General features: G+C 44.4%; 1 protein-coding gene across 5 annotated transcripts in view; it reads left to right on the top strand.

Moving 5' to 3' along the window:
• kif26ab (kinesin family member 26Ab) overlaps positions 1-26,714 on the top strand; it is a 47,930-nt gene extending 21,216 nt beyond the window's left edge. For 3 of the 5 annotated variants that reach the window (XM_037241009.1, XM_037241010.1, XM_037241011.1), the window contains 13 exons: positions 1,672-1,880; positions 13,741-13,924; positions 16,057-16,272; positions 17,040-17,133; positions 17,218-17,480; positions 18,124-18,307; positions 18,812-18,971; positions 19,174-19,336; positions 20,045-23,234; positions 23,742-23,926; positions 24,544-24,567; positions 24,659-24,809; positions 24,890-26,714. In XM_037241009.1, the coding sequence (XP_037096904.1) occupies positions 1,672-1,880; positions 13,741-13,924; positions 16,057-16,272; positions 17,040-17,133; positions 17,218-17,480; positions 18,124-18,307; positions 18,812-18,971; positions 19,174-19,336; positions 20,045-23,234; positions 23,742-23,926; positions 24,544-24,567; positions 24,659-24,809; positions 24,890-25,071 (5,205 nt within the window). In that variant the 3' untranslated portion in view covers positions 25,072-26,714. Of the gene's footprint in view, positions 1-1,671; positions 1,881-4,777; positions 4,946-11,511; positions 12,251-13,740; positions 13,925-16,056; positions 16,273-17,039; positions 17,134-17,217; positions 17,481-18,123; positions 18,308-18,811; positions 18,972-19,173; positions 19,337-20,044; positions 23,235-23,741; positions 23,927-24,543; positions 24,568-24,658; positions 24,810-24,889 lie in introns of those variants that run through there. The other 2 variants (XM_037241013.1, XM_037241012.1) reach the window with 2 other exon arrangements.
• Positions 26,715-27,458: the final 744 nt, after the last annotated feature.

Genomic DNA, 27,458 nt, shown 5'->3' with positions numbered 1-27,458 from the left:
GAAAGCCACAGAAGCTCTCGTGGTCCACTGCGCCTGAAGGCAAGAGCTTGAATTCATGATCCCCACTTGGCTCCTTTGGTGAGGAGGGCATGCACTGTTGTGGAGACAAAGAAGTATAGAGTCGCAGTGTTTGAATTGTGCGTGTAGAAAAATTCTTGAGTGTGTGTAAGCCAGGGAGGCCAGAGCAGTCCCATTTTAGTGCTTCTTGGATCTATTGCCATTCCCTGTTGGGAAAAAGCGCTCCTTGTACCTGGAATAATTATTGTAGTGCTTGGAATTGGAATTATCTGGGCGTCTCTTGAATTGACATTCCTGGCATTGATTTCTTAGAATTTGTTTATTATTTTTACTTTCAAGCCAGAAAGAAAAAAACGCCCCCCATTTTTTCTTATAATTATAAAAAATAACTTGATGATTCAGAAATTGAATTGCTGTCATAATTGCCTGCATCTCACTCACTCATGAAAAAATGTTGACTCATTTTATCATTGGATGGTTTTGATGGGTTTGGTTCCCCTTTAAAGATTTTCTGTTTTAGTTCAACCTCACCTCCGTGCAAGCAAGCCTTTCTTATCGCAATTTTAAAGTCTCACCTCCATTCGTTTCCATTAGCCATGGAATCATGGGAGTGTGACCACCCAGATTAAGTGGACCTCTTTCACTTGGCCACTAGATCTGTTAACCAGTCAGATCTTCGGTCACAGGAGACTTCTGCCACAATCCCGACAGCAGAACAGCAGCCTTGCTTACTTCACACTCTCCATCAGTGGAAAATGTGTCTCCCACCTTGCTCAATGTCTTGAGCTATTCATTGGAAGGACATCAGACATGGGCTAAAGGGTGGAAGGCCAGCTCATTACTGACTCGAAAAAGCTACACTGACACAGCCTAATTACCTGACAAGGGGATAAATTGGACTTTTCATCAGGAATAAGGAGCCATTCCGGGTCCAAGGCTGCAACGAGCAGCTTGGGTTGAGGGGCTTAAGTCCTCATTCTCAACACCAGGGGGAATACTCTGATGCACTCCACTTGTAACCAGCTGTCCCTGTGTGCTTGTGAAATTTTGGCCTGATGATTTGTAAAACTGATATCTAATAGGCTCAATCTGTGAACGATTTGATGAGCCATACAGGTCCGCTTCCTGCACGGCTGAATTTGAAGTGCTGCGGCCTTTCATGCCAATGTATGATGGGCCTACTTCCCTGGCGTGGGCCCAGGTACTAACCAGCATGGCGGTAGTGAGGAGATGGCTCATTTAATTTGTTTCTGCCTTCTTGCAGACTGAAGTTTAAATTTGAAAAATTTCTCACCTCCAAAACCATGTTGCTAATAACCTCTAAAGGACAGGATTGGTTTACACTTAATCAATGCTGATGAGTACAATACCAGGTAGGGAAGCTTAGTGAAGTTAATTATTGTTGCTGTCATCAAGAATAAATGTGTGTCATTACTTAATGACACTCGACTAGCCACAACCAACTCGATAGAGTGGCCAGGAACGATGAATGGCACCAACGTTGCCGTTGGCTTGCACCAGTCAAGGCTGCTGACTCCAGCTAAGCGACACTGGCTGCAGCATCTGTCCGTCCATCTGTAGCGGAGGGGGGGAATAAATGGAGTGGAAGGAGGTGCAGATTGTGGTCTTTGCTCAGTGTCTATGTGCCAACAGATCCAGAGCTTGATGGTTGACGCCGGCAGAGATGTCACGACCTCCGCATCCCCGCTCGCCACCATAACCAGCAGCGGCTCGACCAAAAGCAGCACCTTGACGCCCTGTCGCCTCCGAGGCCCCATGCAAACGGGCCTCCCTACCCCCATCACCAGTGCATCCAGCTCCATCACACCCTCCTCATCTACAGCAGCCTCTTTCTTTATCAGGTGAGCACCTCCCCCAGGCTGTCATCCAAAGGTTGACTGACTAGATTAAGCAGTTGTTGAAGGAAAATGTGCATGAAGGACACACATGCATGCAAACGGCCGGTGTGTGAGGAGACTCGCCCTTGGCGGTTCATGGCGTTCACTTAAACGTAGGTGCACGATTTGCAGGGTGATGTTGTGGCCATGGTTGAATGACGGCATGCGATAGGATACGCTCCATCACAAATTTAAATGAACCTTCACTTTACAGGCGCCAGTGCCTATGAATGCATAATAGAATTACATCATTTAATATAAGTAGGGAGAGTCTCACGAAGGGGCTTAGGTTAAGCTGTTTATTGTCCTGAAGTATTTCATGTTTAATTTGTATTTTGAAAAGAGACAAACATTTGCCAGCTTGCTATTAGAATTGGAGTTTTAGCTGCTCACTGAAGCTTTTTAATCAAGTCTCAAAGTATGTTGGAAATGTCCAAACCTGCTGGGAATGATGCATGGGGACTATTGAAGGTCTGCACGGCATGAGGGAGAGGAAAGCAAGGAAGAAACTGTGACAAGAAGCCCTTGGGACATCACCGAGGGGGGATTACCTTTTTCTCCAGAGGGGATTATGAGGATTTCAATTTGCAGGGGAATTCCAGCACCACCAACTTCCTCTGCTTTCTGTTCTACGGCCGAGACAATAGCGAGGTGTGACGATTCCTGACACTGATTTATATGTTGTCATGTTTTCGTTAGAGCGGACCACGAAAAGATTATGATCAAGTACCGGCCAGACAGGGGGGGGGAAAAAAAGAGGGTGAGGTGAATCTGTTTTTTCCGCTGCAGCAGGTCCTGGTGGGTTACAGGAGGTAGCGATGGAAGTCCCACCTTTCATTTGATTCTAAAGATAATTTGCTTGGCAGGAATCTAATGTTTATCTTGGCGCGGAGAAGTGTGACGATGCTACGAACAACATTCCACACGTGTAGAAAAGGGTGTTGGAGATGCATTGTGGCTGATTTGAGACTTCCTGGAACTGCTGCAGCTGTTGCTACCTAGCAAAATATTATTGTAATCATTATCTCCTCCGAATTGTCGCAACATCCTAAACGCTGATTAAAATTGTACTTTTCTGTGTTTTCATGATGAGAAAAAAAAACATTAGAAGAAATCCGTGTCCTTTCGGTTTGAGACTTGATTGAAAAACCCACATCTGATTAGTATTCTGGTTTGTTCTGGAAGGATACAATTAGTGGGATTTGTGCGTAAATCCGCAGCGCTGGGATGGTGAAAGCGGAATAATCAAATAGTTGCTGGCTCCTTAGACATTTGTTTGACATTCACCGACAACATTTCACTTGCAAATGAATTTTTAATCAGAAAACAATTTGCTTCTGTTGGGCATCTCTTGCTTTTGTATATATCGTGAGGAACAAACAATTAACATTCTTGCTTTTGCTCTTTATATAAACAATTTAACTCTTCATGATGAAATATTTTAAAGTAGTATTTACTCGGAATGTGATCACCATCAAGGGGGCAATCATCATTTATGTCCTTATTTAACATTGATGTTGGTTGAATTATATTTTAGAGAGATAAAATGCTTGAAATGAGGATGGAAAGCCAAGAAGACAGGGTCAGTAATGACCAATTAGACTGACTCGACAGTTGCATGGAGACAAGAAGAGTCAGGGGTCAAACACTGACTGGCTGCTGCGCATATTGTTTGTGTGCGTGTGTATGTGAGTGTGTACGTGTATTTGCGCTCATGAATTTAGAACCTCGTGTTTAGCCGACGAGCACTGATTGCCTTGTGACGGAGCATATGATTAGTATATTGACACAATGCTGCGTAATGAAAGCAGGTGGAGCTCACAGCAGGAGCAAAACTGGAAAGAACTGCTTCCTCTATTCCAATATTCCTCTTCCATTAACACCTGCTGATTGTAAAGGTGGGGTTATTATTACCCAGAAGGCCCGCAGGATTTCTCCGTGGGGAAGCTACAGATTGCGCAATTTTCAATATATTCAGCTTGGTCTGCTAATTTTCAATAAAGAGTGTGAAAATGTGTGGAAAAAAAATACGCATTGTTTAATTAGTGTACCTTAGCGCAGGGGTTTCAAACTCATTTTTTTCACGGGCCGCATTGTAGTCATAGCTTCTTTCAGAGGGCCATTATGACCCAATTAAATGTATGAGCACCTCATATTATATACAGTAAAAGCTACAAAACAAACTGACATATAACTCGTTTTCAAATCAGACGAGTAAAAACTGGTCAAATATTTAAAAAAAAAGAAGATATTATTAAAAGTGAAGACAATTTGCAATTTAAGTAATGACACGAATTTGATGCACAATTTGTCTTTGTGGGCCACATAAAACGACGTATCTAGTCCCCGGGCCTTGAGTTTGACACCTGTACCTTAGCGCAAGAGAGTTCTACAAATATTGCGCAAATATTGATGGGCTGTGCTGACTGCAGAGGTGACATCAGTGTTGCGGGGGCACGGTTGGGACAGCTGTTTACTGGAATGTGAGCCTCGGAGGAGTGTCAGGAGGAAGTGGCCCGGGTTTATTGTACCTGCACTGCAGCTGCTGCCCAGGTGAGCCTTGTTTGCTAAAGACTATGATTTCACACAAGGAATCTTCCCGTAATTGTTGGCAGCCGTCGTTCTCGTGCTCGCTCACGTTTGTGCTCTCGTGCCGCTTCCCTTTGAACTGCTTTGAGTACACTGCAGAAATTGAGTTCAGTATCGGCGACCTTTGACCTTATAAACACTCATCTGGATGAATAGACAATTCCCGCAGACTCACGCTTCGAACGGTGCCGTTTGGTTGGTTGCAGTGGGTATGACAGTAGAGATCATGATGCCTGATAAGTGGGCGGGGCTTAATATGTGGAGTACAGAGGTCCACTGAGTGAGTGTGGAGCCACATGGCAGGAATAGCAGGACAAGACCAAATGTGCTTGTAAATGATGGCTTTCGGAAAGCCAGCTCGGGTTCGATTCTAACTGCATCAGGAACCGGAGATGTGCAACTGTGGGGAAGAATATTAGATTGACCACAATGGGAGTCACGTAAGATCTGTTCCCACACGATATCCAGATTCTTTCTATGTTTAATGCCTCTGTTATGTTTGCGGGTTCTTCGTTTCTGCAGGCCACTCGTTTGATCTTTCCAAAGTATGTTTCTATCTGTTCTGTCCTTTTCTCCTGTGCAGTTTTTGCATAGTTGAGACTAGACTGTCTGCTCCCTGGAGGTGAGAGGGTAATGGTTGTGTTGTCAAGCCACCGCAAGATGGATTCCTCCACTGGGGCAGGAGTGTGAGCAGAATGTATAGCATAGCAGAAAAAGACACCGCTGAAATGCTGGCTCTCTTTTGAGGCGCCAGTGTAATGTTAACACCTTCTGATAAACGAGAAATGATTCATATCAATCTGTCGAAGGAAAGCACGTATTCCCAGGGCAGCAAATGGTGCAATCACAAGTATGGAGTGGGTGGAATTTGAGATGGTTTGCTTTATTTATCTTTTTTTTTTTTTAACCGTAGGCTCAAACACTGATTGCTATTTTACCACTAAAATCAACATAGTGGAATTAATGGCTGCGAAACGTGCAGTGCCAAACACAAACGGCTGCACTAACTGAGGCTGTTGCGGCTCATCCAAATACACCTTGGTGTGATTCCATCCAAGCCCGGCTGAGCTCCACCAAGGCTGACGTGTTGACGGAGATCCAGCCTTGTTGTGTCAAGGACAAATCCTCCAACCACCCTCATGTGGTTTGCGAATCTGCCCGCAGCTCTTCGTATTTCTCACCGAACAGTTGCTATGGGAGCAATAGACCGTTCATTGCATGCTTAATTCCGATTTCATTTCTACGGTGTCTACTTTCTACGAGTCTACCTTCTTGCTTGGAACAAGTGATAGTATCATGCCCTGCAGAAGTAGGCTGATGCACGCCATTATGACAGCCAGCAGTATCACTTGCGCTTGTCATCACCAACCTGCTAGTGAGAACCAAAACGGAGTGTTTGGTGCAGCTTCTGCTCTCTCCCTCTCCCTTGTTCCCCCAGATAAAGCTCTGAGTCAGTAAGTCTGTCTGGCCCACTCACATAGCCTGCAGAGGGTGGATGTCTGACAAACAAAAGAGCTGAAATGCTGACGTGAGGCTATGTGCTCACCCCTGGTCCGTGTGGACTAAACCCCGCGGGGAGTGGAAGAAGCACGGCGCTTCTGAGAGATTCCTTTCTCATGTAGAGTCATGAGAAGACTTCTGTTGTTACTTGTCACCTTACATAGGGCTGCCTTTGTTTCATTCTATTGGTAGAGGTGATAAAAATATGGACGTTGGAAGAAAAGGTCAAAGCTTTCATACCATTCCGTTGTCAGCCCACATAGAACTCAATTGAACAGGAATGTACAATAAATAATGTCAGTGGATGTCAAGCCTTTTTTTCCCTGATAATAAAAAAATGCACTCCTCTCTAAAAAAAAAAAATCGTTAGCTCCCTGTTTAGGTTGAGTTGTTACTCTGAATGGCGAGCCAATCTCACGCCTTGTGGGCTCGGGGTTACAATCCGCACTGTTTTCGTCTCAGTCAGTGACAGGTGTCATGCAAATGCACACTGTTATCATACAATGCAAGAGTGTTTCAGGATAAGGTTGCGCTTAAGTGCTTTAGCTGATGCAAGGGGATATGTGTTTGAGGATTTGTATGACCTATTATGTGCACATGCAAAATAGCTCCCAGTGGCCTCTGATACCCAAATCGCACCATGACTCATGACAGATTTTCTAGATTCAGAAGAGAAACTCGTCACCATCTTCATAGTACTTTTAGGAAAAAGACTCTGATTCTAACATTCAGATATTTCAAAGCTTTTTTGATATGTGCAGTGTCAAGCCAAAAGTTGCAGTAAAGCTTTTATCCTCTCTCCTTTACCGAACGCAGGATTATTCTGTAATCTGCTCACGACCGGATACGTGAGAGTTGGCTGCAGATGCAAAAAAAAAAAATCCTATTATCCTCATCTACATTATGCGGCGTGGCCTGTGCTACTGCGTGAGTGATACAGGATCATCTTGACTTAATAATATCCTTGTAGCACGGCTATTCTTCCATTGGTTGAATGTTTTATCTGCATGCTATGCTACAGTCCACTTTTTTCACCTTTCTAATCTGCGACCACGTAGCAGACTCGAACGCCTGCGGCGTTTATTAAGTTACCTATTAACTCAGATATACATAAAAGATGAGTAAACACATGTTCAAACTCCCCTGCCCTTGCTGCTTTGTAGCCTTCGGGAATGGGTGATTAAGCACCGAAATGATGTTTAGCAGCCCACAGGCCACTTTGTTGTGATAGCCTTTAAGTGGACGTTCAAATAAATAACCGCTGGGTGTCTCTCCTTGGTTGCAAGTGATTAATGAAAAAGCAAAGTGGGGCAGAAGCTGTCACTTCCTCAGTCATCATGTCCCAAGATAAACATATATATGTCCAAAAAATGCTTTTTCTTTTTGTCCCTAGACGGTAAATGTTATGGTGAGCAGTGCAGCACATCCTGAGAGTTTCAAGGGGAAGGTGTGGGTGGGAACGGCGGTTGAATCCGAGTTCAACATGTGTAGCGAGCGTGTGATGTCATTCCAGTTGATTCTCTGCAGCCGCACACATCAGCACAGCCCAAATACGTCGCTGTTGCAGACTGTGCAGGGTGTGAATACACAGGAAGGGATGAAAGCGGCTGTTAATCTTTGTCAGTGGTGCCAGGGCGGCTAGGGGGTGAGGTGGGTGGGATAAACGGCAGTCTGCACAACCCAAGGAGAATATGTCTTCATCTGTCACCTATCAGATGAAAAAGTGAATTTTTGTGCTGAGGTTTCCCCCCCACCCCCTTCGCCTTGCATGTTGAATCAGGTTTGCCATAGAACAACATATAGCTACAATTTAGCCACTCTCAAACAAAAGGAGGTCAAAAGCTAAGGATTTAGCTTTGACTCTCATTTCCAATTCTTTCCTCCGGGGCTTCTAATTGGCTCCTCCATCTCATCGACTGACAATTGGGTCCAACGGTGCCCTTTTCTTTGTCTCCTCCTCCTCCATGACCTAATGTTCATCCCATTTAAAGCCATATTAGCCAAAAACAATAAAATGAACTGTAAATAGAACTATAGCCTCTGACTTTTGCCCTCAAATGTCCCTCATTTATAGGTCTTAAGCCCTCGTTAAGATGCTTGTCTAGTCAAGAGAGCTTTGTGGCTTTACGAGGAGAGGAGCAAACACCTACAAAAGCCAAAAAGTTACAGCAAGGACACATGGTGCATTCAAGTACTCAAATCATCCCCCACTTTTGTGTCCTTTTGTCTTTGTGTAATTATTCAATTCTTAATGCAAAAAAAAAAAAAAGCTTGTGTTAATCCGACTGGTTACACATTCCTTATCTGCCATTAAACACCAAACCAGGTTTTCCTGAATATTGATGAGGTTTTGCACCAACTGTTCAATTTATTCTTGGCCAACTGGGGAATACCATTTTTGAGGGGGAAAATAAGATTCCAAGGTGTCTGTGTCAAAGCCTCAATGATCAATTTTTCCTTCTCAGGCATAAAATTATTTGGTGCCGCATTGGTGGAGCCTCAGTAGCACTGAGCCATTACATGAGAAGACTCAGCTGCTCTTTTCTTCTTCATCTTACTGGAAATGTCAGTGTCTTTGAACTGTTTCTCCCATTCCATCATCATAATCTCTGATTTATTAATCCTTTCACTTTCATGCATACGATTCCCCATTTGGTATTTGACGTCCGAGGTGAGACAGAAACAAAACAGCAGTTTATGGAACAAACATATTTTAAAGGTCTTGGTGCAACATGTTTGGCACGTGCTGTGCAGGATATTGCCCAGCCAATTGAAAGTCACATCATTCACTGTCCACTTTAACTAGGATTCATTTATCTATATCCAATAAATCTTAGCCTGGAGGGGTTGGGCTTTTTTTTCTTGCATATACTGAGAGATGGTAGACTATGCACAGGCTGGAGGAAAACAGCCAGCCAGTCAGTTAGAATCTTCAATACTTGCGAGTGATAAGATTCACTCAGCAAGATAAGAGTGTTAGTTTCAGGATTTCAAAATGGTTTCTTGATTTGTGAAACATTGGATTGTGAATGTGAAATAATGGACTCTTGCCGCTTTGCTCAACACTCCAAGGATGAATCACTGTTTATGATGGGGGGGGGGCAAAGCGGGACAGCAGCCAGAATTTCAGACTGGGTACTCTTGATTGTTTTTAGTGAATTAAGAAAAGGAAGAGGAAGTGAGAAAATAATATATATATATATCAACTTGTGTGATTAACCTCAATTATTTGCTCCATCTGACTATTTCTGCTTGACCTTTCTTGCTTTTACACATTTTTGGCTGTATATACTTTATGCATTTGGGAACATGAGGTCATGATTGCTCAATCACCACCGAAGCGTAGCATCGGTCCACTCGTGTTTTGGCATCATGGACATTTGTCGGCTTGCACGGATATGCAGATTTGGCATATATTTGGAGAAGAGCCATATGGGCTGCATTGTTTGAGTGTGGCTCACCTTTTTGTTGGTAATACATTTATTTTATTCCCCCTTGCTCATCTCTGGGTCAAAAGGGTGTTTGATGGTGTCCAGGGCAGCCCATCAATAAGACGGTGTCTAGTGATTCTAGCCCAGGGTGGTTTCCTCTTATTGATTCTCCAAAAGCCAGCACCTCACCTGAACGACTTCCTTGTCAGTCAATCCCGAGCACGTGCTGATACGGGATTTCTGGCAGCCTATCCAGCTAACAACATGGTTTTGTGAGCGTTCCTTTCATAAATCCAAGACAAATTCGGAGCTTCTCCAAATGTGAGCCAGTCTGAAGCATTGTGCTGTAGTCATTATCGCTGCCTGGTGGTGAGCTTGGCTGCAGCTCAACATTCCCGTCTCCATTCATGAAGAGCCATTCTGGACAGCTAATCAGCTGCGCTGTGAGCGTTTGTTGTGCACAGTCTGATATCGCTCTCACTCATCTGATCCCTGCATGTCTACAAAGGGACAAAAATAAAAAAGAAACTCACTGAAAGGAAATGTCAAGGATAGTAAATGTGGCCAGCGGGGTAATTAGCTTCAGAAAAGGCCTACCTAAAGATCTCTGCAGCTGGCATGACAAATTTGCACAAACAAGGTGCAAGCAACAAATGATTTTTCGGAAATGAGGAATTTCTCTCTCGCTCTCTCTCTGATACTGAACAAAGAGATTTTCTTTTGGGTCATTTCAATATGCAGCAATCATTATCTGTCCTCCAGGTCTGTTCAGTAGAAGACAGTGATGAAGCTGAAACGCTATCAGGGCACTTCCAATGGTGACCGTTTACAATTATGACGTCATCTTGACATATAACACTCACGAAAGGGGAGACGCATTAGTCCAATAATGACTAGTTAGCCTGTCAGTGTGACCAATGTTCACATTGTCTTCCATGTGGATGCTTGGCAATCAGGACCCAGCAGCGGAATTGGAAGCATGTGGCAAAGCTTGGAGCAACGCCTCCTGCGCTTTGAAATAAGCTCCTGAGGCAAATTAAGTTGGACACGCTACAAAACAGCACGGGGAAGCGCGCCGAGGCTCGGAGGAAGCTAAAGGTTACGTGATACATCAAACCGCTTCATTACAATTCTGTGCTCGGCAAATAGGTAGGCAAGGGGTCTGGATTTTTTTTTTTCTTTCTCTGCTTCCATAGTCAATCCATCCAAGTTCATAAAAGGGGCACTGTGTCAGAAGCGGAGAAGTGCACAGAGAGCGTGTGTATATTTGCGCTGAATGTTCTTTCATCTGGCAGCGCTCGCACTCGCTCTGTCGGACGCTATCCAACAAGACCGGGTTGGTCGGCGGCCCAGGGAGCTCCGTGCTAAATTGGCAGCCCGGGGAATACGGAGCGCTCTTGCCCTGATGCTCGCCCACGCGCAGGCTTTCATTCTCCTCTTTCTACCCTTGACCGTTGACTGACTGCACTCAATCTCACCGTCCAGCATCAATCTGTCACTCCAATGTCTTTGCCACCTTGCTGATTTAGTTGCAACATTGCTTATTTATGCTATCCTTCCTTATCTGTACATCATTTTGGATTAATAGCACCTAGTTAATTACATCCTGCAACAAAGACAAAATACAAATGTGCATATAATGTCATGAGTAACCACACCAACATGCTCACATGGAGGCATACTAACCAAATCTGTTTGAAGTGTGGGACCCTAAAAGAAGAGAGGGCTCCTGTGGGCATTAAGTATTCATCTGACGTGCAGTGGGGTGCACTGCATGCATGTGCACGAGTTGGGGTTAGAAGAGCCTGTGTGTGTGTGTGCGTGCCCGTATGTGCATGTAGGGAAAAACAGTACTCCCAAATTGCGCCGCAAGCAGCCAGCAATCGAGTGAGCTGACACTCCGTTGGGCTGTCGAAAGGAAAAGGGGATGGGCTGGGGGAAAAAAAAGAGAGAGAGAGAGAGAGAGAGAGAGAGAGAGAGAGAGAGAGAGAGAGAGAGAGAGAGAGAGAGAGAGAGAGAGAGAGAGAGAGAGAGAGAGAGAGAGAGAAAGCAAGAGAGAGAGAGAGAAAGCAAGAGAGAGAGAGGAGGCATAGCAGGACAGCTGCCAGAATTTCTCTGCGAGTAGAAGGAGCGAGAGGCAGACTAGGAATTCTCTCCCTTCTCAGCCAGCCAGTGGAGTGCATCCTAGTCCGGCATGCTGATTCCTGCATGTGAGCAGTGGGAAGGACGTGATCCTCAGAATGAGCAGCCACCACCACAGGGGGATTAAGCATGCAGCCTGTGATGTGAATGCAGAATGAATGTGAATGAAGGGGCGGAGAGCAAAACTGTGTGGACTCTTGCTGGATTGCTGAATCTTTGGACGGCGGATGAAGTTTTTCGAGAGCAGAAGGATGGAAAGCTTTAGAAGTGCTTTAGTGGCGCGTGAAATGAGGGGATGCTCGGTCTCCTCCTGACCCCTCATTTCCTCTTTCCAAGAAGCCCTGCGGACTACCTGCCCCCCCTCGCACATTGGGTACTCTTTTCCTGCCCCCCCATTCAGTTCCGACGTCGCCCACACCTCCTCCTCCTACTCTGCATCATCTTCGCTCTGTGAAATCAGGTGGACCCTCTATGATTGCCATCGGAGTAAAAAGGACCCCGGCGCCCTGGCTGGCGAGTGGCCCCGCCTTGCTCCGTTCTCGCCAGATTGTGGCGGCATATCAAATGTTCAAGTAATGGAGAATGCTGACAAGTCAAACATGGACTGCAAAGTTGGACTCTATCAGTTGTCTGTTTGCTGACTATCAGCTAGATAATGGATTGGAAAGAGCTGTAAGTATCCATCACAGCAATCGCTCTAACTTTATTTTATTTGCAGTGGATGCGAGCAGATTTCAGTCTGTCACTTCTTCTTGACTTCATTTATTCTAAACTGCACATGAACCAGCGTCACTGCTGGCAGTGAACAGGTGGACAAGCTGCCTGAGCCTCTCCTCAAAGCTTATTTCCATTGACTGATTGCGGCCAAGTAGGAGAGATGAGGGGAGTGTTAGCGAGAGAGGAAGCGACCAGTCATTCATTTCCTTTTGCATTTCCTGCGTATTTGTTATTTTTAGGAAGAAAAAACTAGCCATAAATCCAATTTTTTTTTTTCTTCTTCCTTACAACTACAAGGGCAGCAGTTTTGATGCGCGAGGCAAATTTTGACCACAGTGGTCACAACAGTTGGGAATCAATAACCATATTTTTGTATTTCCTGTTGCTTCTTGATGCAGAATAAAGAGCGTAAGATGAGGTGTCTTGAATCAATGAGCTGCAAAAACAGTACCTCTCTCCAATGTAGCTTCACCTCCCATTCACCTCCACCATCATCATTTTTTCATCCGCACAATCCAGCCGGCATGCTCTCACACATCAGCCACTCCCCTGGGACAACCTTCTCCTGTAGCCCTCTTGGATGCAATAATTATTCCATCAGCCGGCAGCGTGTTCTCTGATTATGCTCGAGGGTTGTCGCTGCAGGGGGGGGCGTACAGTGGAGAGGTGAGGGATGAGGGGAGTGCTAGCTGGGTGGGGTGGGGGGGGGGGAGTTGTCACTCCAGGACAAAGGGAGGGAGGTGTGTGTTTTTGGCAGTCCTGTCCGGAAGAGCCCTGAAATGGACTAATGGGGGTTGCTTGTTCACTTCTGTTGCTTCTCCCATGTGACATCCCAGCAACAACTAGACAATTTCAGCGAGTTGTGGAAGTATTGCACTTTCTGCGACCTTGCATTGTCAGATTGGGTATTAGTTGATCCCAGCAAATTCCCTGCAGACCCTGCAGAGATATAGCAAGACAAAAAGAAGTCGATGGGCCAGACTCAGCTGACCCTGTCTGATTTTCTCCATATGGTGGATAACAATTTGAAGGACTTTCCAAAGTGTGGCTTTTGTTACATCAGTTTTAAGCGCTCAGCAGCATATAGCCTACTTGGTTTGGTAAAAAAAAAAAAAAAAAAGCACTGCATGTTTCGCTTTGAATTCTAAAACAGGAGAATATCGTGTGTTGTAATTGCCCTAGAGGAGAAACTCCCGATTGTTGTTATTGTTCCACATCTAGGAGCTCTGTGTTTGTTTGATGCAGATAAAATCAATGCTCTTCACAGCTATGTCAATAGTACAAAAAGATAGTCCCCTGGGGGAGGCAAAATGGCTGTGAAGAAGATGCATGACAGCATCTTTCATTGGAATGGATTCTTGAGAATTTGTTCTCATGGGAAGATGAAATAACTGGTGGTGGCCTTCTGGTTCTTACGCAATATGTTTGGTGTCGTTTCATTGCAGGGCAGCTCAGAAGCTCAACCTGTCCTCCAAACGGAAGAAGCAGCAGCCTTCCCTGCTTCACCCACATGAGCCTTCCATCTACCCCACCAACTTCAGTGGTATCCTGCAGGTGTCGCCCCCTCCTGCCCCACCATGCCTGCTCCGTGCCAGCTCCAAAGTCAAAGAGAATCCAGGGATGGGAAAGGTGAGACACTACCACCACGATCACGTGCACCCAACTAATAAAATTAAATTAAATTAAATTAAATTAAATTACTTTATTTTCCATTGTATGTATACAGCAAAATTATGACTTGTAATCCTGTGTGCAAACACACAAGGAAGTAGCATGGCAGTGAAACCAAATCCACAGTTGTAAAAACATGACCTCATCGCTGCACTTTGACAGAGGTAAATATACACAAGACACAAGAGAGGGTGAAAGCTGGGTGGAGACACACTGGACAACATACTGAAGGCAGTTTGCTGTGGCTCAAACAGTCTCATTCTGATAAGCCTGCAGGAATGTCATGAATTCTCTTATTTGTGAGACCGGTATTCCTCTCACTGAATAGGCTGAGAGGGTGGCAAGAGACAATCACAAATTGCAAATCTCTTCTTCTATCAACAACAGGTTTCGGATTTCCATGATTGCCGCACTGCGCACCGACGTAAGCCAAACTGGTAGCGATGGGGCAGTCATTAAAAAAATCCCTGTAAACACATCACTCTTCCTCTGTGGTTTATTGACTATTGTTTGTCTGAGCTGGTGTCCTGTATTTATAAAACAGAAGTCCCTGAACAAGATTCGGTCCCACCTGGGTAGGAAGCGCTTGCTTTTTTTGTGCCAGGTATCCAGACAGTCAGGCCATTTATTGTGAACTTCCCAGTGAGACACACTAAGTCTGCGTTGTAAACAAGCCCAAAACTGAGGTAAACTGTGCATCTGTGCACCCAAAGGGCTTGTTTCCAAAGAGGTGATTAACATTTATGGCATTGTTACGAGTGTGTAAAGCTCGGTTATAATTCTAAAGCCATTGCATTTGTTTCTTTTCTGTCTTTGTGCCCATCTGTCTTGAAATTGTTGAGTGACTATGTCGTAATACTCTTAAATTGTTCCACGATGTGTCATGGCAAAAGTGGGTCGCGTCTACTTTTGACTGATTTGGGGAGGGCCCAAATCACACTAATGGACTTGTTGAGGCATCTCGGGGCAGCGAACCAGGATCCATTAGCACAGCAGTCTGAGGTGTGAAAGTACTGGAGTCAATTCTCTGTGGGCTCAAGTATGGCTTCTTTGCCAACATAAATATAACTAAGGCATTTGCTTGGCTGGTAGCCTCTGTGTGAGAAGCTGCAGTTATGTGGAAGCCCTCTAAATGTCACAGCAAATGTAATATTATATGCACATGTCAGTCATGGCAAAAGCTCTCCTGTTGAGTGGAAAGCATGCACTTTGCAAGAAATGGCTTTCCAGCCACAATGTTTTTGGAGCCCTGGTAGCAAATCATCTTGCGAGTGTAGATCTTGCAGTTCCTTATGATAAATGCAGTTTTTTTTTTCCTTTGCACAAATGGGGACCACACCCATAGACACGATAAACTCTTCAATCGTGCAGCACTGACTGACTGCATGTTAGACTAAAGTGGCACTCCCTCATACTCGGTTACCATGGCGATTAGATGGACAACATCCCTCGTCGTAATATGGTCAGGCATGACGGTGACCTACGGACTGCGCAAATGTTACATTTGTTGTTCGGCACCTGATTTTCCATTTTCCAATCATAGAGGTGAGAAGTAGGAAGAGTGAGTAGGTGCTATGGGGGGGGGGTTATGCTTGTGCACTCCCATGCGGGCGAGCTTCCCTCCGTGCAGAAAAACACCCCGGCAGAGCGCTAATCCTCTCGCATGACACTTGCTTCACACATTCATCTGCACCACTCTCCGCCTTGACTTTCAATGCACACCTTGCCGCCTCTCGCTGACACCATTAGGCATTAGGATGACCTGCCGAGTTTGCCAGTCAATGTTGGATTGTGCGTTTCCATGGAAACCTTTGGTGTCCATCAACTCTGATACAGATGACGTGATGTTAATGCACAATGTGGCACTGAGCTTTCCTTTGGGAGGCTGAGCTATATTCAGAATGCCTATGTAATTTATTCTCTTTTGTCAGTACTCGAAGCAAAAAAAAACAGGCCTGTAATTTTTATCCCTTTGTGGCAAATCCGAAAATGTCCTTCTGTCGTGTCTGGCCATTTTTCATGCTTTATTATTTGCTTTATAATTGAACATGTCTTTTTGTCTCTTCTCTTTATTTCACTCTGGTCTGCAGGTCAAAGTAATGATGCGTATTTGCCCGTCTTTGGAAGCGACAGACTCGTCCGAGTCTCAATCCTTCCTGAAAGTGGACAGCAGGAAAAAGCAGGTCACCCTTTACGATCCCGCATCCAGCCCGCCACACTCAAGTTCAGGACACAGACGCTCCGCCACTGTTGCTGTCCCAAAGATATTTGCTTTTGATGCTGTATTTACCCAAGACGCCTCACAAGTAAGTACACAGACATTGTGTGTTTGAAATGTTTTTATAGGTTGCATATGGTGCTTCATTCTTTCAAGGGTAAAGGAACGTCTTAAAGCTGATAGGGAGTGGCCAGGGGCTTAAAAAAAGTGCCGCTCTCGGGTCAGGGGGCACCCTTAGCAGGGTGGGCCTAACAGCTGGGCCTTTTAAGCCCTCTGGGGAATGATTTGAATCCACTCCAGTTATAGCTAACCTCACTGCTAGAATATAATCTCAGCCCTCGGGAAGCAGTCCACTGACATGAAAGACAAAAGGTCGGGTACATGTTTACAAAATACTCTACGCTCTTAAAATTTGCTGTGTCTCAGGGAACGTTTAATAAATGCAAGTCATCATCTCCTTCATAATTTACGCTACTTGGAATAAGTGTTTGCCTAAGTAAGCTGCTGATAGTTTAACCCTAAAAGGTTTTTTACTGCAGAGCTGAGGCCAACATGCTTCGATTGTGCCGCTGGGACTGCACTGCTTGTGGCTAACTGTATCAGCAAGCTGCTGTGCTGTTAGAAGCCTTGTTTGCTGTATGATGTATGGGAGGGGCGAGGGGCGGGGGGATTCTGCTACCCGACCCCAGAGGGCCTATACTAAAACAAATTGAAAAAATGAGGAAGGCATTAACGCATGCATACACGACAGAGCAATGAAAAATATTGAGCAAGATTTGGCGATGCCAAGTAAATGTTTATTTAAAAATGTATTGTGGGTGTGAAATGATTTGAGTGCCTGATGATTACCCACAGGTGGAGGTGTGCTCAGGTACGGTGGCAGAGGTCATCCAGTCAGTGGCGAATGGCGCCGATGGATGCATCTTCTGCTTCGGACAGGTTAAGCTTGGTAAGGCTGAATGATTTTGAAATGTTTCGTTTTCTCCTCTCAATATGTCAATCAAAGATTCTAATTGATCAAATTTTCCCTCAGGCAAGACGTACACGATGATTGGAAACGACGGCTCCACTCAGACCTTAGGTGTTGTGCCCTGCGCCATCTCCTGGCTCTTCAAGCTCATCAATGAACGCAAGGAGAAGACGGGTGCACGCTTCTCCGTCCGGGTGTCTGCGGTAGAAATCTTTGGCCAAGATGAGGAACTTAAGGACCTGCTGTCTGACATATCGACGGGTAGCCAGCAGGAGGGCCAGTCGCCAGGCATCCATCTCAGAGAGGATCCCATTTGCGGCACTCAAGTAAGAACCAGCCAACATTTTTTTTACAGCATCTCTGTCGGGAAATGCTAACAATATTAAAAAAATGGCGTATCTAATTGTTTTTCCTCCCAGCTATTGCTGCCAGTTGTACTCTCTTGCCATCAGTACTATTGATGGCTTTCACCTTACCGTTGCATTGACTCTCTTGTCAGCATCCATCAGCGTCTATTATGTGTGTGTGTGAGCACTTCTAAGCACAATGGAGGTATTATTGGGGGATGGTGTCGCTTTGAAAAGCCACTCACAGGTGTTGCTGTCAGATGTTTGGTGAATGTGGATCTGCCCTCACTTCAAAGTCGGCTCTTCTTCTGCTTCGCAGCCACATGGAGGTTGCTTTCAGATTTCTTTTTCTGTCTTGTCCAACTTCAGACCAGACTTTGAAGACCTGCTTCCTACTATATTACATCTGCTAATCTTTCTCCCTCTGTGCACATATCTGCTGTTTTAATTGCCCCCAAGACCCAATCTTATGGGCAGAAATATGTGCTGGTGTCCAATTAAGCCTTCCTTTCCAGATCTGGTCTTCTTCTCAAAGCACCATGTGGATTCTTTTGCTCACCATTGCCTTTTCTACAAAACCCTCACCCCCCCCCCCCCCCCCCCACATCAAACCCATTTACAGCTTCAGAATCAGAGCGAGCTTCATGCCCCGACAGCTGAGAAGGCAGCCTTCTTTCTGGATGCTGCCATGTCGGCCCGCAGCACCAGCCGGCCCGATGCGGATGAGGAGGAGCGACGCAACTCGCATATGCTGTTCACGCTACACATCTACCAGTATCGTATGGAGAAGAGCAGCAAGGGAGGAAGTTAGTGTCATTTTAATTGGGGCTATGCTACAATTCACTGGCACAGAGGTTCCAATTATTTTAAGTGTAAACATCAATAAAAATGTCATACAAAAATGATCATAACATATATATAGTTGCATACATTTATGTTAAAAAAAAAAGCCCTAAGGCAACTAATGTTATGTCTGATTGAAAAAGAAAATACCTTAAATATGAAAACTCTTCGTTTACAATTTGTCAAACTTTAGCAGCAATTTCTATCCAGTCACTTAATTTTTTAAATAATTTAAACAACTCCTTGAATTCTTTTTATTCACATCTGTTTGTCTGTGTGTGCAATCACTGTGTTACACAATTTTTTTTTAAATGATTTGCACATCTGGAATAAGCTTGAATCACTTCACAATTTTAGTCAACCAGTCTAGTCAGGTCTGTGTAACTTTTCAAATCAATTAACATTGTGTGAGAAACTTTATGTGTGTTTTACTCACCGCTTTTCTCCCTCGGCCATTTTCCCTTTAGTGTCAGGTGGGCGGAGCAGGCTACACCTCATTGACCTGGGGAGCTGTGAAAAAGTCTTGAGTAAAAGTCGAGACGGAGGAGGAGGTGCATGTCTTTCACTGAATGCATTGGGAACCGTCATCATGGCTTTGGCGAATGGAGCGAAGCACGTACCTTACAGGTAAGGCTCGCCTATTACTCACCGTTTAGTCCATCTGTCATTGTATCGAGCAAGTCCTTGCAAGTTGAGCTTAGTTTGTCTTCACTGCTGCTGCAGCAAGTTCAAATGATTTGTCCTCTTGGACAGAGTTTTAAAATAAGCTCACTTTATTTCTATGACCATATTTATGACAGGATTTACTGATAATAATGATCCCCGTTAGGGACAGCAAATTGACCATGTTGCTGAGAGAGTCCCTTGGCAACATCAACTGCCGAACCACCATGATTGCCCACATTTCTGATTCCCCGGTTAACTACGCCGACTCACTCACCACCATCCAGTTGGCATCCCGGATTCATCGAATGAGGAAAAAGAAATCAAAGGTACCAAGATCATTTTATTACCATGGTGCATTTTTCAAGAGCGTTTTGAAACCATTTACATTATTTAACAAATCACTATTAACTAAGCAGTGCAGATTAATTATCAAATATTATATGAGTGTTGCTGACATACAGCATTTGACATACAGCATATTGAAATTATATCTTCCATGTTCCATGCCACGACTTGATCCTTTAAACAGGTCTTCAACCTGTAATTCTGGAGTGATAAAGCAAATTAATGTGTAATTACCCCTGCAAATGAAAGATTATCAGTGCAGTAACTAGTATTTCTCAGCTCCTCAACATATTATCGTGTAATCAATACCACTCCCTAAGGCATTGTGTAATGCATTTCTTTGTATTAGGGAAATATATGCTCCAGATAATTAGGCGCAATGACAGCATACATTTATTCCGTTACGGTTCCAAGCATGATTACAATGTAGTCCAGACATGGCAATTTATTTTATTGACATTAATTTCTGCGTGACTATTGATGTGCACTTTTAACCTTGGTATAAAAATTGACGGATAATTTCCCAGGAATTAATTTTGCCTCAATCTTGCTTTAAGATTGAATTGTGGCAATTAATATGCAGTAGGTATAAACTGGTTGTATAGATCATATTGCTGACTTAATATTAATATTAAAAGTTTTCGTAGATCCTTCAAAAGTCAGTTTAATTCACTTGTGTTTTTTTCCAGTATGCATCCAGTTCATCTGGAGGGGAAAGTTCCTGTGAGGAAGGGAGGATCCGTCGACCACCCCACCTCAGGCCTTTCCATCCTCGGACAGTAGCCCTAGACCCGGATCTACCCTCTCTGCTCAGTGACCCAGACTACTCCTCCAGTAGTGAGCACTCGTGCGATACTGTCATTTACGTGGGCCCGGGTGGAGCTGCGATCTCAGACAGAGAGCTGAGTGACAATGAAGGTCCACCTGCTTTTGTTCCCATCATCCCTTCCCTGAACAAGAAGAGGGCAGTCAAGGAAGGTCCCTTAGACAGAGACCAATTCTTTAAATGCAACACGTTTGCTGAGCTTCAAGAGAGGCTGGATTGTATAGACGGTAGTGAAGAACCTACAGCATTTGTTGGTGAGGGTAAGCGAAACCAAGCGAGCCCCAAGATGGATAAATCCAAGGAGAGCGGAAGCTCTGTTTCACCAAAGACTGTTGCAAGTATGACTTGCAACCAAGATGGCACGTCACCCAAACAATCTCCTAAATCTGTTGCTGTACAGCCATTTTGCAGTCCTGGCACTAAAACGAAAGTGGACATTTCAGAAAGCAAACAACCGGAATGTGTTCCCAATGTATGCAGAACCAGCGCTGATGGTGAGAGGAACTTGGTTTCAGAAAACAGTGTCGATACTGATCAATTGCCAATCGCTGCAACGGTTCATCCTGAACCAGTTGTAAGGGAGAAGATCTACTTCAACAAGAAAGCATCTCACAAGGAAAATTCAGAAAAAACAGAACGATCTACCACCAGAATGCCCCCGGTTGGAATGAGCCACCAAGCAGTCAAACGGAGGGATCCTTGTGCTTCTCCAAGTCATCGGTCTCCGATGGAGGTTTGCCAGATCAGCTCCGCCTTGCAGGAAAGATGTTTTGATCGGGACATCCTCAGAGCTACCGTCACCTTGCAGCAGCCTGTGGAGCTGAATGGAGAAGATGAGCTGGTATTCACTGTGGTTGAAGAACTGTCTATTGGCGGTTTTGGAGATAAGGGCCGGCCATCCAGCATCATCAGCTTTAACAGTGATTGTTCTCTGCAGGCTCTTGCCTCCGGTTCCAGACCTGTTAGCATTATTAGCAGCATCAACGATGAATTTGATGCCTACACATCATCTGTTGGTGGAGCTGAGGTAAATGTTGAAATGGTCACACCGCTGCAGGAAGGAATAATGGAGTGTGTACATAGTAGAGGTTCATCTGTCAGCTCTTGGCTTAGTGAAGTGAGTGTCTGCACCCTGGAGAGTGAAGGGGCACAATCTTCTGATGTCTTTCTTCCTCCAGACAAGAGTATTGGACCAGAAGCCACTTTTCATTTTGAATCCCTTGACATGTTCCATCCTGGACCATCAACTAGAGAAGCCAAGAATTCCTTGAATGACAGTGGGTTTAGTTTTTCAGAACAGGACAGTGACAGTGTCGCCTCAAGCAAGCTGTCCTTGACCAAGTGCCCCCCATCTCCAGATCCAACCAAAGCACTCCATAGATTACCTTCTAAAATAACAAAAGCTCACTCACTTAGCTCCGCACAGAGCTCCTCTATGGTTCACTCCAGTCTTCCAAGGAAGGTCAAACCTACCTCATCCATCCCCAGTAGTAGTAGTAGCAGTAGCAGCAGAGATCCACTGAGGCAGGAAAATCCCTGGCAGCGCACAGACAACCTCTCACAAGCGCAACCCATTGTCTCCGCCAGCAGGTTTGTCAGAACCCCTCCCAGTGGTATCTCCACGAGCAAAGTATCCAACAACTGTAACAGTACATCTCGACCATCCAAGGTACAGGGGTCTACCTCATCCCAAAGGGTGGTTGATGGGTGCGAGAAGTCTGCCTGTAAGAAATCCGAACCCCCCAGCAGAATGCCTCAACTAAGAAGAGGTGCCACCACTCTAGGAACAGTGCCCGTCATCCATTCCTCAATGGACTACAAGGGAACCCAAGATGCTGCAGCAGCAACAAGCCTTAAATTCTCCTCTCTCGGGAAAAACAACAAGGCTAACTCACAGAAGTCAAGTTATCTACCCAGACCTGGTTGCATATCCCCTCCTCCACCACCGGTAAGAAAGTCCAGCCTGGACCAAAAGACCAAGATTCTTCTACCCCAAAGTGCCTTAAAGTCAGCATATGGGGAGGCAGGAAGGAGCATTGGGGCAAGGGCAGGCGTGTCAGAGGATGAGCTTGAGGTTCGTCACAGAGCGGACTCCATTCATTTCAAAACCTCCAGCCTAAGATCTGACCATGTCAAAGTTACTTCTAGCCTGAAGGCAAGAGGAACGAGAGGTGAAGCCGGGCATCACTATGGGAGTCAGATATCCTTAGAGAGGTGTGACAGTTTGTCTCTGTCCAGCCCCCGAGCCGGGCTTAGTCGGGAAAATAGTGGAGCAAGTCTCGGTAGCGGCAGTGGCAAAGTTGGTAAATCCATCCCAAGATTTGGCATTCCTAATTCATCAAGTTCTCCGATCGCTACCTGCCCGTCATCTCCAGGAACCATAAGCAAAACGGGCCAGGTCAAAGCATCAGGAAACCCTCGAACATTAGGATCACTTAATAACAGTAAGGCACGCTCATTGTCCGCCAACAATTCCAAAGGCTTAAGTTCCTCCACCAAATCTTTGGCCACTGCTGTGACTAGAACTACCAATGCCAACCTTCCGCCATCAGGCAGAACATCAGCTCCTCGGACCACCGCTGCTGTCAGCAGCAAACCAGGGAGAGGGACTATCATGGGGACAAAGCAGGCCGTACGAGCCGCCAATAGCCGTGTGAGCGAACTGGCAACAGGTGGAATATCCGGCAAACACGTGAGAGTTTCCGGAGATTCCGACAGCGGTAACGACAGTGGCCTGAACGTGGGGGATGACAAATCCCCGACAGCTATGCTACCTTCTCCGTATAGCAAAATCACAGCACCTAGACGACCTCAGCGCTATAGCAGCGGACATGGTAGTGACAACAGCAGCGTGCTGAGTGGCGAGTTGCCTCCCGCTATGGGCCGCACAGCTCTCTTCTATCATAGCGGTGGCAGCAGCGGATACGAGAGTATGATCCGTGACAGCGAAGCGACGGGGAGCGCTTCCTCTGCCCATGACTCAATGAGCGAGAGTGGGATGTCATCTTCGGGCAGAACCAGGAGCTCCAAATATCCCAAAAAGAGAGCAACTGGTAAGATTGAATGAATGACAGTTTTACTCATTTTCAGAAAAGTCCACTTGCAACATTTTAATTTAGCAATGCCGCCTGGCAGTCTTGCTCCATTATCAAGAAAGGCTTTCTTTTCCATTATCCTTTCTTAGCAAATTGGTATTTCATCGTATTTTCTTTCCCTTTGCTAGAATTCCATGAATTATTCATGCATGTACGGGAAATCGGTGATAAATGTATCACAAGAAGACGTCTCAAACTGTGTTATGATTAAGTTAGATGAATTGAACATGAGAGCAGAGGACCTAGCTCTATTTCTTTTTTATAAATATAAAATTGGAATTCAGGGCCTAAACAGGACTTAAGCAAAACCCTCTAAGATATTTTCCTGTATGTGAACCTGCAGCATGGTAACTCGGGAAAATCTTATAAATATGCATCCAGCAGCACTAGCCCAGCTTTGCATCATTTGCGACTCATACATATTTACCCCCAGACTCCAGTAAATACTAAATGCACGTTTTGCAGGTTTCCAGAGAAGACGGCTAATTCCAGCGGCCCTGCCAGATACCTCTTCCCTGGGGAAGAAAGTAAGCACAGCAGGCCAGTGGGTGGACTTGCCCCCAACGTTGAAAGAACCTTTTGAAATCAAGGTCTATGAGATTGACGATGTGGAACGCCTTCAGAGAGGACGTCAGGAACAAGTTTCAGAGGTGCGTGGCGGAACTTTCCCGACATCTTGCTGACCTTGTCATGGATCATGTAACGTCTGGCTCTCACTTGCTAAGCCTTAGCAGGAGTTTGCATCTACAACAAGTTGTGGGAATGTCTTAGCTCACTTCTTCCCAGTTTCTTTTTAAAGACCATGACAAGAATAACATGACTCAGACGTCTGACCTTCAGTCAGCTGAGTGGCAAATCCCCGATTGGAAATGTCAGCGTAGAGAGCCTACTTGCTGAGAATTTTGACTTCTCGGGAATGTTAACAGTTCTGGAGGCAATTACCGACAGGCTTTAAATGATATATGGACTGTTCTTGAGGGCAAGAGTGAGGATAATGAAATTGTGAGGAACGGCGAAAGAATTTGAAATGAAGACGAGGCTCAATCTGCTCAGCGCTCATCGTTGATTGCCTTTTATAGCTCCTCTTCTGTGGCTCATTGACTGCTCGCATAGCTTTAGCACAGCCATGCTTAACTTCTTACGTTTGATTTGCTTTTAATTGGAGGACACATTTCGATAGTAAAAAAAAATGATTAGCACACTTTAGCTAAATATATTCGGATTAATCATGTTCCACATTGTAACTTTTTTTTCTTGTCATTTTCAGCAACCATTTCATGATGTTGACAAGGTGAGGAAACCTTTGGCTGTCCACAAATATCCACTTTAAATTGAGATTTTATGTCAATACGGGTGTTTTAACAGTTCTCATGATCCCCCAGGGCCTGTTGTATTTTAATAATAAGTTGAAGATGTTGGAGAGAAGGCAACAGCAAGTAAGAGAATTGAAATCCAAGCATGAGGTTTTGATGGAGGAGCTAGAGGACACCAAGGCTCGGCTCATGATGGATCCCAGCAAGTGGACCGGAGAGTGTCAGTATTTATTTTATTTATTTTTGTCTTTTATTGCTATATCATCATCTGAATGACCAATCTTGTTTTTGTGTGAACAGTTGAAGTGGACCCGAATTTGGATAAAGAGTCTCCGGAGTACCTGGACATCTTGGAGCGAGTCACAGACGAGCTGGAGTTTTGCGTCAACTTGTGCAAGTCGCGTGTTATGATGGTGACCTGCTTTGATATCAGCACACAGCCAGCCGGCGCTCACGAGGAACCACGGGAAGTTGAAGTGTGAAGCCAGATGGAAGTCGATTAGGAAAGGAGTAGTGAGGAAGTGAAAGGATGGTGAAATGTAGTAGCCACTGCATTGAAGAAGGCAAGAAGGCGTCTTTGCATGAGAACAGGAAATCGTAAACCACTTTGCGAGAGTGCCTCGTTGTCCGGGGACATGTTTGAAGGCAGTGAAACGAAACGTGAGCACAAATGCATAACAGTGGCCATTAGAGGAGTCAATGAACACCTGGAAGTGCCTTTTTTAAAAATTGTTTCATGTCATTCTTTTTCATTTGGTGCCGCCGGCATACCTAAGCAAACCCTGAACATATTGCTTTTAAGAACAAATATTTTATATTGCATTGTAAAGTGTATTTATGATTATGTGGTGTGTAAAAAAAATCTCATCGGAAGGGTAGAAATAAAAAAAGGGGGTAAAAAAAAGAAAAAAAGCAATAAGCTAATGTTATTGCGCTCCCAGATTTTGCCTTTTGTCTTGTTTGAAACCTCAGTCAGCATTTTCGGCATTTTCATTCAGCCTCTTGCGCCTTATGTTCACTTTTGTAGTTTTCTAGATCTTCAAGTTGGACTGTGTTTTCTGATGAATGATCTCATCTCCCATCAACCTCCGCAAGGTTGAGTGAATGTTTTTTTTTTGGTCCCTCCAGTTGCCTTGATCGCAATGAGTCTCAGTGGATGCGCAAAGGTCGAGCAGCAGTTATGTACAGTTCATCGATGTGTGTCCGAAAGGAGGTCGTAAGCCAAAACATATCAATCAGAGAGCCACTGTGATGGACAGTTAGCGTTAGGTGCTCGTTGGTGCCTCCACACATGCCCATGGAATGGTTTTCTATACAAGCCTACAATAAGAAAAGGATGATGAATAGTTACACTGACAGCAAATGGGGATCTTTACAATGTAAAAAAAAAAAAAAAGTGGCACAGAGGAGAAAGCACAAGTAAGCCTGTGTTTTAGTTTTATTGTTTTGAATTTGTTACAGCTGAGCCTCAGCTCTATGCATTCCACTTTTTACTGACAGTACTGACTTTAAGTGCAACAGCACATTGGACTCTTTGTTCTGGATTATTTTATTTATTTGTTTTATTCTGGCAAGTTTGAAAAAAACGACATAAAACGGCTCCACGTTTTTTATGGTTTCCAGTGATATTATGCATCTTAATACAAATTACGATGGTATTAGTTAGCAATCTGTATGTCATTGGAGATGATCACTGGAAATGATTGCGAACAACTTTTTGGGGTATTTTGTTGCATTTTTTTTAATATCTGTAATAATAGGACTTTGTTTACTTTCTTTGACAAAGATGTTCTCTCTCAGGCCCTCTCTGAAGATGCTGCATGATATTTTTTAATCATTTTTTTAAGTAATGATTTCTACTCCATTTTTACCATTCAAATTTTTTACAGTAACTTCACTTTTCACTAATGTGGGTTTAGGCTTGTGAATGAAAAACCTATAATACCAAACCAAGACCTTTTTCCAAGAAATTATTTTATGTAAGGTCATATTTCATATCGAAACCCATATTTTCGAATATCTTTGTTTTTGTATAGGATTTTCAAACCCTGTGTAAAAATGTATGATATGGCAGCTTGTGTTTTACTTTTACAGTATCTGTGAATAAAATACTTCTTACGGATGATCCAGATTTTTGTCGTTTTTTTTAATTCGCCGTTTGACATGTGATTATGCCGGGTCACATGATCAATCCCTGTTACAATAAATTGTGTTATGATCCAAAGTTTCCAAACACAGTCATCCAATGTGCTTGCACATAATTCTAACGAATATCGCCGTATTTCCGCATCATTAGTGCAATTAAAAGCCTTTAATTTTCTCAAAAATAGAAGACGTAATATGTAGTCGCGATGAACCAATCAGAGCACAATGCGTCTTACGTAAACCAATCAGAGGACTGGAGTAATATAGAGTACGCCCCTCCGCCGCCATTGATAAATTAATACTAATTGTTTGTGCAAAGCAAACAGCATGAGGACGCTCTTAAATGGCATCGACAAAGAAACACGCTTCCAAGGCTTTCTGGAAAGTCCGAATCATTGCCGAAGAGCAACGTGACAACGACGAGACAATGACGAGAGGGAACTTGGCATGATTAATTGCAAACTCCCCAACTGTTTACATCTGATACACAAGATGAGGACTTTGGTGGATTTGCAAATAAATATCCATCAACAATAATGTGAGTACACTAAAGTACATGATTTAATAGTAGAATAAAGTACAACTGAACTCATACAACCGAACTCACTGCATTGCGTTTATTTTTTATTTTTATTTTTTGCATGTGCCCAATAATGCGGTGCGCCCTATGTGAAAAAGCCCCCGCAACTGAGTCTGCGCCTTTTAACCCGAATCTCCTTCTGGT

Source organism: Syngnathus acus, chromosome 22 (genome assembly GCF_901709675.1).
Source record: "Syngnathus acus chromosome 22, fSynAcu1.2, whole genome shotgun sequence".
NCBI lineage: Eukaryota > Metazoa > Chordata > Actinopteri > Syngnathiformes > Syngnathidae > Syngnathus > Syngnathus acus.
Note: the sequence above shows the minus strand (reverse complement) of the source record. Positions and strands in the feature narration are given on the sequence as shown.